We start from the raw sequence: 11,159 nt of genomic DNA on the forward strand, positions 1-11,159 counted from the left end.
TCTGTGCATTAATTTCCTGTAATGCATTTAGATCACTTTTGGTAATGCAATGACCTATAAAAGCATCAGATGTGCTCAATAACTGGCATTTTTGCTATAGCTTTCATTTAAGTATGACTTTTTGCAAAAATTGCTCTGAAGATGTTAATAAACCATTTTGATGACTTTTTTCTGACAAGTATAAAATAGGACAGTATGTGTCCCACGTGCTTTTAAACCTGAATGGGGATGGTAGCAAGGGAGAGAGGGAACATTTCTGCAAAAAGGTAAAATAAGGTGATGGCAAAGGCAAAACAAGATTTTCAAGATGAGTAGTTAGGTAACTCATCTATTATGTTAGCCTTTCTGGAGCCTAGAGAGCCTGAGGAAGACTGAGGTCATCAGTACTGAAGTGATGCACCAACTTGGAGGTTGTTTGCTCGATCAAAAAAAGAAATTTTAAAAAACATACCTAATTAGTGAAGTCTGCTTGCCACCAGTTTTTTCTCTAAAATGTAAAGAGGGGAAAGCTGGGGAACAGATTGTAGATGTGCTGCCATATTGCAATGTTAACTTAAAGAAGCAGTGAAAACTTGTCTGAGAAGACAGCAAAGGAAAAACCGTGTTCGGAAAGCATCAGCATCATAATGTTAGTCTTGACACTTAAATGTCAAAATACCACTCAAGTCAGAAGAACTTTATGGTGGAGTTTCACAGCCAAATTCAAAGTCAGTTGTCTGGATTATGTTTCTCCTTAGGTGAGTTATTTAATAAAAGTAGAGAATTTGAACTGGAGCTTTGGATTGTAGTTAGAGTTTGGAACAGAATCCGGAGGGTGGGCTGAGGTTCAGATTGGTCTTAATTTTACTGGTAGGCAGCAGTAGAAGTTTTAGAAACTTGTATGTAAGATGAGCTTGGGCATCTTTCAGTGGGGGATTTTTAGTAGAGTTATGAACTCCCTGCGTTGAGTCAATTTGAAGCCCAATGTTGCTAAGGACATCCATGGCCAGGCTGTGTTGCGGGATCCTAGCAGTGCTAGGATTTCTTTAGTTAAAAATACTACAAGGGAAAACTTAAGTATTGTTATGTGCTGCAGCACCACGCAATTGCTGAAGCTGAGGTTTCAGGCGTGGGGATGGATGATAAATGCCCGCAGAGCATAGGGATGAGATGAGTAGTAGGGTGGTGGGTCTGGTCCCTGGGAAGGGATCCCAGGACTTGAGCCGGACACAGAGCACCATCTGCTGGCATCTGCTTGGAATGTCACTGCTGGGAGCGCTGGCTCAGCTCCAGCTGGGAGATGTGGTGAGACTGAAAAGTCAGCAAAGGCTTCAGGGAAGTTTTGAAGATACAGCATTGCTTGAGAGAGAGCTGCAGAGCGAGAGCTGCAGAGCGAGCAGCTCGTCTCTGGAGTGCCATCAATAAGACTGAATTCTGGTTTCTGGTTCAGCAACAGAAGCTTCTAGCTATGTAGCTGTACCAGATGCAAACTTTGAAGCTCTAAGTCTTGTGGAGGAAACATGGGAGGTATTGTAACAAAATGGGAAGCGGGAACATAGTTGTAATTTTATGGATACTATTTGCTGCAAGTTTACTTTGGTTTAAAAACGCTCTCTCTGTAACAGTGACTGCACTCGTACATTCTTGTCTCTCTGACTGGGTAGGATCTGAGTGCTTGTGAAAGGTACAGTGTTTTATTAGAAAAAAACCCAAAACAACAAACCACTGAATAGTTTTGCAACAATATACACACACCTATACATGTGTATGTGTGTGTATATATATGTAATATATAAATATTTTTGTATACACACACAAAGTATTTCAGGTGGCTGTTTTGGGTTTTTTTGTTTTTTGTTTTTTTTTTGTCTTAAAGTCCTTCTTTATAAAGAAGAGTTAATAAAAACACAAAGCTGTTGTTTTTGCTTTGATTTACTGTGAACATACTTTGTGTGAATCCAGCTCTCCTGAGCTCTTCCAAGTATCCTTTAGTTTTGGCATTTGTGATTTTTGTAGTTAGTCCTGGTCTCCTTTGTGTTCTCAAAAGAATGTTTTTTTACTTCCATTATTGCTATAACTGCCACTGTAGCTTCAGTGGATATTCTGGGACAACATTAATGCTCCCAAACCTCAGGTCTGTAAGTCAGAAACCTACATTGCCTACAGTCTATCTAACCTGTCTTCTTGTGAAGTGAAGAGAGATCAGGTTTGCATCTGTGAATAATTTCATGTCTTTCCACGTGGAATGGAGGCAGGGAGTGCAGAAGATGGAAAACAAAGACTAGAATGCTCATTTTTGCACCTTGCTTAGGTGGAATTAATCCAGGTCCTGACACCCATCTAATTCTGCTGTTGACACTATTCTTTGCACTGCCACAGCCCAAGTTGTACAATGTCTTCTTATCTTTTTACTTATTTACATGAACTCTATATAATAATGGTCATCCTAAAATATGTTTTTATTTTCAGAAATAACTAAATAGCCTTATTTTGTTCTGTATGTACTTTTTCCATGCATTCAGTTTTGTCTCCCATCTTAAAGAGCAAGTTTTGGGGTATCTTGTTGAGAGAACACCTATGATATTCTGGGGACAATTGCAAAACTGAATGATAATTAAAGAAGATAAATGGCACCAGATGTTTTGAGAGGTGATTTTATGTTAAACATAAGAGCTTATCAGCAGTCCTAAAAGATCAGGCTGAATTACAGTCTCAGTGGAAACAAAGTGAGGAGCAAGGTTAATAACTGCAACACTTAACTGTGTGCAAGAAGATTTCATTCTGAGAGTGCTGCAAGGGACTTTTGACCAAATCAGAAAAAAACCCCAAACAAACAAAAAAACCCACCCAACCAACCAAAAAAAAAAAAGCATAAATAGATACAAGGTGTGTTTACTGTTAATATTATATTGAATGGTTTCCCAGTTAAGGTAGCATCATTATTAATCATACCACAATTAAGAGGCACTTGTAAGCTATAGTATGCTAAATTCTAAGCAAAATTCCCTGTCTCTTGTATTAAAAACTCCTGAATTATAAAAAGATTTGTGCACAACACAGTGCAGAGTATGCTGAATAGTGACTCCCCTTAAAAGAATGTTTACATTGTCTTAGCCTACGTATAGATACAGTGAGGTAGCCTGTCTGGTGTAGAAACTTTGGGAGAGTCCATTGAGGGAGCAGTATTCCTTAGGTGAGGCTATTTTGCATGTCACTCTCCATTTCATAGACATAAGATTTCATTATCTTGTACTAACAAATTAATGTAACTACATTAAAAGCTGTGTCTTCATTATGTTTCTTTCTAAAACTGCAAAGACTACTTGGTTTTCCTGTGGGGATGCTCCTAGACTTCCCATCCTTCCCATTGCTAACAAAATAGAGTACTGCACTGCCCACAGTGGAGAAGAGGGTAATTTTGCTCTATTCAAGACCCAATTGCAAATGCACTTCCTCTTCTGCTTAAGGTGTTTTCTGAGTTAACACCTTATGAAGTGTTACGTAGCAAACTTGAACAGCTCAGAAAGCAAATCAAACATTTGGTCTTAAAATTAATTTTCAAAGCCAGTCAGAGCCTTTTGTGAGTCACTGGATTGCTGAATTTGAAATGCTATTGAAATGTTACTGAATCAGCAGCATTGCATAATTGGTGTTTCAAACTAAGTCTGACTCTGCAGACATTACAAGGAAGGGTTAGGAGGCATCAGAAATCAATTTATTTTAAATCAACACTGGAGCTCTTAAAGCATATGAATAATTAAGAGAAATCAAAGTGGTGCTTTTATTGTTCATTTTAAAATCCCTAGCCTTCAGTGAGAGGTTTGATTAGGATTTAAGTAAGAGCTTCAAAAAGAATTTCATTTATCTTAATAGAATTTAAATCCATACTGATGCACTGAAGATAATAAATTTATCACTAATAGTAATCTCCTCACTTCAGATTCTCTTAGCATAAAAATTTCCATAAAATACTGATATTTTATGAGATTGGAGGATGAGCTTGGTATCATTGGATTTATAATTGGATCTTTGTGAAAGAACATGCTTCCAAGTCAAGTTAATGCTTGGCTTAAAAAAAAGGCTTTTAAGATGTAGCCTCCAAAATACTGACTCAGTAAGAACCTCAAAGTTTGACTTTGCTGTGAGCAAATAGAATGAGCTTTGTGTGCAATTTTTATGTTGTTTCTTTGGGTTTTGCAACTAGTTGTAGAGACAGAAATCCAAGTTCTTTTTTGAGGTAATGGGGAGAGCTGTAGACAATTGAAAATATAATCTGTATTAGATTATGATTGGAAGTTTAAATTTGGTGATTTAAATCTTTATGCAGCTGAGACTGTGAAATGTTTTGAACTGGTATTAGCATTTCTGAGTTATACATTTAGTTTCAGGATTTTCAGAAGTTTCATGACTGTCCTAGCGCTCATTTCGTTGAGTCATTGGCAAAAAATAGCATTGAATGACTTTTGAAATCTTTGCTATATAGTTTCACTACCTCTTCATACCAGCCTCCTAGAGTTCTAAGGCAGTTGATTTGCCAAAAGAATAAAATAAATTTGTGTAAGCAAATACCATTCTCTTTTCATCAGTCACCTTTCATTTTCTGCCGTTTTGTTGTGTTTTTGCCTTTTCTCTGCGGGACGGTGCAAGGTGGAATATGTACAGCAAGGTATTGTTGCTGAACTAGGGAGTTTCTTTTTACTTAGGGGGACCTTGTAACCTAGAAGTTTCTGTCAACATTGGAAATTAAATGTTGCATGCTAGCTAATGATTTTTCATGTGGAAGCACGTGAAAAATGTTTAAGTGACCTTTGAGTATAAGAAAGTCTCATACTATCAGATAATTTGCAGAATTCTCTTTGTCCTTAGTCCACAGAAGAAAAACTTGATCTAGCTCAAGAAGAATTAGTTTCCAGCAGAAATAGAATTGCTAGCAATAATCAGCAGATTCAGGAACTGAAGAAAGCAAAGTCTACACTGGAGCAGGATGCATCAAAGAAGGAGCAGCAGCTGGCCGAGAAAACCAAAATGTTGCAGGATCTTCAGAATGACAAGGTAGGTGCCTCTCTTTTGAAGTTTTCCCACAGATGCATCCTCCCCCTGCTGTCATCCATTATTAATTTCTGTTGCATCTCTAAACAAGGACTATTTGGGGGGGGGCACAGCACTATTGTTTAGTGCATAGCAATGGCAGTTTTATTGAACCTCTGGTGCAAAGACTCTTAACAGTCAGTTGAAGTTAGTTTGTTTTGAACTAGGCTCTTTATTCTAAGTGGCTAGATGTGGGGAAAAAAAAGTTATTAGTTTTAAATCTAAAACTGCAAACATGCTGCTAATCGTTTGCACTATAAACAGTGGATGTAGATATGTGGTGGTTTTCCCTCCTTAATTACAAGGTTATTTATTTACTTGTTTATTTTGTGCACTTGGAAATAGTAACATATCTAGCACTTTTATTTCTCTTCAAGATCTTGAAAGAAAAAGACTTGGCTAATGAAAAATGTAAAACAACTGAGCTCCAGGAAATAAGGAGTAGACTTGAAAAAGAAAGTGCCAAGCTGGGTGAAGAGCTTAGAGTCTGCAAGCAAGAATTTGAGAAGGTATATTGAGACAAACTAGTCTTCATGTGGTTGGTTATCTGCTAAGAATACTAATCTGCCTACTCAGTAGAGATTATCTGGAATGGCTTTGCAAAGATGGTTGCTGTAAATATCAAAATTACAGGTAAGGGAACCAAAGCACAGATTTCATTGAGGTTCCTGAAGCAATGCTGACTTGATTAGTGATAATCCTGGAGCTCTGGTGCCCAGTGTTTCTGGCCAGATGGACAATATAACTTGTCTTAGCTGGCTTTTTTTCTGTTTCGCTGTAGATTCACTCTGCCTATCCTGGCTTGACTATTCTGAAGTGCAGAAAGATGTCCAAAAGTGTCATGAATGTGAACTTACCCAGATATTCTAGGCACATCTGGTACTTCTCAAGGATGTTTGGTAGAGTTGAAACTCTTGATGTGCTGTCGTTTCTAAAATGTCTTAAAAGGTCACACTTGGGCAAAAAACAATGTCAGGAGCCTCATAAAAGACTCTTCCAAAATCATAACAATCAAATGAGGTCTCTAAAGGGTAAAAATTTGGCTGCTTTAATTAATTTTTAGTCTTCAGTAAAACAAACTATTTCTCAACACATTCTACATATTTAATTCTTTAGTCTCTTTGGAAGCCAACACTCCCAAAAGGCTGTAGTTTATGTTTTCCATATTATGCTGCTAGGAGAGTATTCGTAAATCACACAGGGCTTAAGTTGCTGCAAAATTATAAATGAAGGTATAGTCCCTACATGCTATTAAAAAGAAAGTAAATGGTCTCTAATTTTGAGATAGTAGTCTGTATTGTGGTTTTTTCAGGCAATCTATGTCTAGCACTTTCTTGCCTTTTGAGGAAAAGTTATTATAATTCTCATAATTCCTGAAATCTCTATTGCAAAGAAGAAAATTCATAAAGATGTATATAAAATATGTGCACACCAGTTTCAGCTTAATGTGAATCTCCCAATCTCCCTACAAGCAATCAAACTGAAGCAAAAACTGTCTCCTAAAGGCATGCACTCCGTTGCCTGTCTCCTACCAGGGAACAGATAGATATGCATGTATTGAGCATCCCCCTGTCCTCAGGGTATGTTCTTTCACTGCCTTTGGCTTGGTTTTAAGTTGTGATGGAAATCTTGATTTATGGAGTACCAGCAAACCCCATTAGTCTTAGTACCTGCATGCTTGGCTGTGTAATTTTAAGAAAGATTATTCCTGTAAATTTAACTGACTGTTTTGCTACAGGATTTTTCATGTTATATTACAGAATAACAAGGGAAACTAATATTTGAAACCAATTGTATCATCCTAATTGCTTAAAATGTAAGGCAATTATGTATACATTTCAGACTAATAGATCCACCAGTGTTTGGTTTCACATTGTCATTTTGATGCTTAAAACCTCATGATTGCAGCCACAGAACAATGTGAAGTAAATTTTAGAACACACTCTAAAAAATTACAATGGACATATCTTTTCAAAGAACTGTAGAAAACAATCCAACAGAGCTTCCACTGTTTCAGTAGAAACATACATTAAATGTATTTTTAAATTTTATGTTGTTTGTAATATAGGTATAAGTTTAAAATCTTTGATTATGAAAATCACCGGTACTTTGTGCTACTAAATCACCTTTTTTTCCAGTGATGAAAGTAAAAGCTATTGCTGCCCTCTCCTTGGAAAGAATTACAGTAGTTTTGAATTTAAGCCATTTATCCCTTCAATATTACCACTTTAACTTTGAGCTCTGTATCCCAATAGGAGGTGGCAAATCTCAAGGATGCAAAACAGCTGTTGATTCAACAAAAATTAGAGCTGCAAGGCAAAATAGATAATGTGAATTCAGCTCTGGAACAGGAAAAAAACACCCATCAAGCTCTCAAAGATCAGCTGAAAAAGAGAGAAGAGGAGCTGAAGAAGCAATGTGCTGAAATTGAAGCTAAACTGGTTAGTAGATTAGAGAGTGTAAGACTTGGTTTGTGAACACAACTTTGGACTCTTTCAGGGACAGAGAGGAAGCAGAAAATTGACTTTAGTTTCATATGATATTAATTTTTAAACGACAAGGTCAGAAATTCCTGAGGCATTTAATGGTGTATGAAAATTCAGTGGGATGCCAGCCTTGTCTAATAGAGTTTGTTGATGAAAAGTAGTGATTCTAGTCCAGTGAGATTCTTTGGCTCAGTTCAATGTAGGGAAGTGGGAAAGAATACTTGGAAGGTTGTTTTTCATTGTTCCATTGTTTTCTTAGCACACAGAGAAACAAGAGAAAAAAGAAGAAAACCGCAAGCATGAGGAAAAGGAGACCAAGCTCAGCATGCAGGTCACGGCTTTGAACGAAAACCTGGCTACCATGAAGAAAGAGTGGCAGAGCAGTCAGAGGCGAGTGGGCGAGCTGGAGAAACAGACGGACGATTTACGGGGAGACATCGCGGTCCTGGAAGCAACAGTGCAGAATAATCAGGATGAGAGGAGAGCGTTGCTGGAGAGGTAAGTTGTGGTCATGACCACGTGGAATTAGAGTTTACTTCAGGCAACAGAAGGAATGGAAGGCAGGGGGTCTTACCTGAAAGCAGTGATTACAAGAAAGAACAGGATAGGAGGATAGGAATAGGTTTCCTATCTCTCCTGCGAGATAGGAAACTTTCTTCACCCTGATTTACTGATGTGTTTGGTTAAGGCAGAGTGGAAAACTTTTTTTGTACTGTCAAGCTTGCTGATTTCGTATTTGAGCTGTAGACCTTGGGAAAGGATGGGATCAACTCAAATGAGATACTCTCTCTTTGGCAGTCCCTTGCCATGCTGTGCTGAACTCATCCAGTAGCTGTTTACAGCTTGGCAGAAGAACACCCTTTGAAATTTGGCTTTCAACAGTCAACTGAATTTCAGCTGATGGAAGGTGGCCTGGCTAAAAGAAAAAGGTTCATTTTCTGCTCTATTTTCTGACCTGGTCTGCTGCAGCTGGTTTGTGAGAGCATCCCTCTACACAGGGGTATTTATTTGGGCTTGCTGTTAATGGACTGCATTCAGTACTGTTCCTGGTTTTGGGAGTAACTCCAGGTATTATTCCTGGTTTTGGGAGTAACTCCAGGTATTAATAAGCCATAGATATTTGGTAGCTATGCCAGATAATTTTAAACTGTTTTTTACAACAGAACATTTTTCTAGTTAAGGCATCCAAGAATTTCTCACAGCAAGGAGATTTTTGGCTGGATTTTATGACAGGAACTTCTCAGACGTGACAACTTGCCCAAATGAGATGGTGTACATCGCATTTTATGCTTTGAGCTGACTGTTTACTATTTTGCCTCAGGTGTATAAAAAGTGAGGGAGAAATTGAAAAGCTTCAAGCCAAACTTGTAGAAATGAAGAAGAAGCTGGACAACACTACTGCTGCAATGCAGGAACTTGGCCGAGAAAACCAGTCATTACAGGTATAATTTGATTTGATGTGATTAAACTTGCTGATTCTCTCTGTGGGAGCTCTAAAGAATTTTCAAGTTTGTGTCAGATTGTTGGTGGGATACCTTTGTAGAGTGACTAAGGTGTTATGCCTGTGGAGTGCAAGGGCTATATTGCTGTCTGTGGGTTCTTAAATTTGATCATAGTTTTGAACTTGGAAGATTTTTATCTCTGAAAAAATACAAGCTCTCAGTGTTGTGGCAGAATTGGTGCTTTTATATCTGGATAGTGTGTGTAATGAAAATAGAGGTAGGAATTAGAAATGGATTAAAAAAAACCCCAAACCAACAAACAACGAAACCCCCAAAACCTGCTTTTCAATGTCTTCTTTTTAGATCAAACACACCCAAGCTCTCAACAGGAAGTGGGCAGAAGACAATGAGGTACAGAATTGTATGGCCTGTGGGAAGGGCTTTTCAGTGACAGTGAGAAGGGTAGGTATTATTTGTACAGTAAGTGTGGGGACTTTCTTTCTCTGTTGCTTTCAAACTCCCGTATGAGTTACATTCAGAAAATTACCTTAGTAGTGTTGTGATACTCAGGACATCTCAGAATACAGTTATGGCTTGCAATGCCTTAAATATTAAAAATGAAGTTTATGAAACTTACTTTATTCATGATTCTTGTGCCATTTTAACAGCATCAGTTAATGAACAGTATTAAAATAGTTTAATCCCCTAAGTGAGCAAGCAAAATCACACTGTTGTAGGAGCATTTTCAATAAAAGTATTTGTAACCAAACTGGGTATACAGTATGAAGGGAATGCAGATTTGCTGAAATTACATATGTATGAAAATATGAAGCATCAGCATGATCCAAGTGCTTTGTGACTATTTATTTCTAAGCACTTAACTAGACACGGTTCAGAAGAAACAGCTGGAACGTGTTTTAGGTCTGTAGTCAGACCTTTGTAAAAATAGTTGTGATCAGTTAAGATGTTAGGATACCCCAAATGGAAGGATCTGCCCTTCATCCAGAGATTACCATGCCTCCAACACATTACTAGGCAGGAGGGATGCCCATGGGGTTCATTTGTGACTTGTTCTTAGTGCTTCCTCTCATGCACTACTTTAGTGATGTTCTATTGTCAGTCTTTGAACAAAGGCTGCTGGTTCTTTTCATCCAAGGATGCCTCTCAGTGTGAAAGCAGATAGTTACATGTAAGAAGAACATGTTTTATGTGACTGGAACAAGTTCAAGAGGAGGATGAACTTCAGCCAGTTCATATCTGAAACTGGTAAAGTCACCCAGTTCAGTGAAGTGCTTATGAATATATTCCTCCTCTACCATTTGGAAAACATTTATTTCCACACCGTGTGCTATATAACTACTATTTAAATTCAAAATTCTACCTAACTTCTGAAACATGGGAGTTGACTTGAGGTAATACTGATACTGTATTAGTGATTCGTGCGCTGTCACTGATGTTCAACTTGTATGTTTCTGTTCTTCTGCAGCATCACTGTAGACAGTGTGGAAATATCTTCTGTGCTGAGTGCTCAGCAAAGAATGCCTTAACTCCTTCTTCTAAGAAGCCTGTCCGAGTCTGTGATACTTGCTTTAATGACTTGCAAGGATAGCTGCCTATCGTGAGTGACAAAGAAACGTTATGCTAAAATTTGTAATTTCTGTTGATGCACTTCGTTCAGCACTCAGACTACTATTCAGTTTGGACAATGATTGTAATACTTGGCAAAATTTAGTATATTTTAAAATGTTTATTGATACCAAGTAAAACTATTGTATTTTTTGTGAGACATGGGCTCAGATCATCCATAGCTTATTGCCATTTATCCTGGAAAGAGCTTCTATGTCTAGATTAGAAATACCCAGTTATTTGTAAATAAAGTTTAAACAGAGGAGTAACAATGTATTTTTTTATCTTTTATTTTTTTGTTCAAGAAAAACACACTTATGTGATATTGCAGTTTATTCTTGTTTCCTTCAATGAAAAAGAGATGCAAAAACTTGTGAGGATTTTATGTATCAAATGTTGCTGTAAAAGCATAACTAACTGTTGCATTTGACTGCGTATCTGATGTTCTTTATAACCTCTTGTGATTTTGTTTTCTTTTTATCTCTCTGGTTCTTGGAGTTTTCTCTCTAAAGTTCCAACTCCACAGTAAGGGTAATGG

The 11,159-nt window shown here is 37.6% G+C and overlaps 1 protein-coding gene across 4 annotated transcripts in view; it reads left to right on the forward strand.

Moving 5' to 3' along the window:
* The window catches only part of EEA1 (early endosome antigen 1), a 67,709-nt gene extending 56,816 nt beyond the window's left edge, over window positions 1-10,893 (forward strand). For 3 of the 4 annotated variants that reach the window (XM_071765276.1, XM_071765285.1, XM_071765296.1), the window contains 7 exons: window positions 4,846-5,031; window positions 5,445-5,576; window positions 7,323-7,508; window positions 7,813-8,051; window positions 8,875-8,995; window positions 9,359-9,457; window positions 10,482-10,893. In XM_071765276.1, coding sequence (XP_071621377.1) covers window positions 4,846-5,031; window positions 5,445-5,576; window positions 7,323-7,508; window positions 7,813-8,051; window positions 8,875-8,995; window positions 9,359-9,457; window positions 10,482-10,604 — 1,086 coding nt within the window. In that variant the 3' untranslated portion in view covers window positions 10,605-10,893. Of the gene's footprint in view, window positions 1-4,845; window positions 5,032-5,444; window positions 5,701-7,322; window positions 7,509-7,812; window positions 8,052-8,874; window positions 8,996-9,358; window positions 9,458-10,481 lie in introns of those variants that run through there. The other variant, XR_011730121.1, reaches the window with a different exon arrangement.
* Window positions 10,894-11,159: the final 266 nt, after the last annotated feature.

Source organism: Heliangelus exortis, chromosome 1 (assembly GCF_036169615.1).
Source record: "Heliangelus exortis chromosome 1, bHelExo1.hap1, whole genome shotgun sequence".
NCBI classification, from domain to species: Eukaryota; Metazoa; Chordata; class Aves; order Apodiformes; family Trochilidae; genus Heliangelus; species Heliangelus exortis.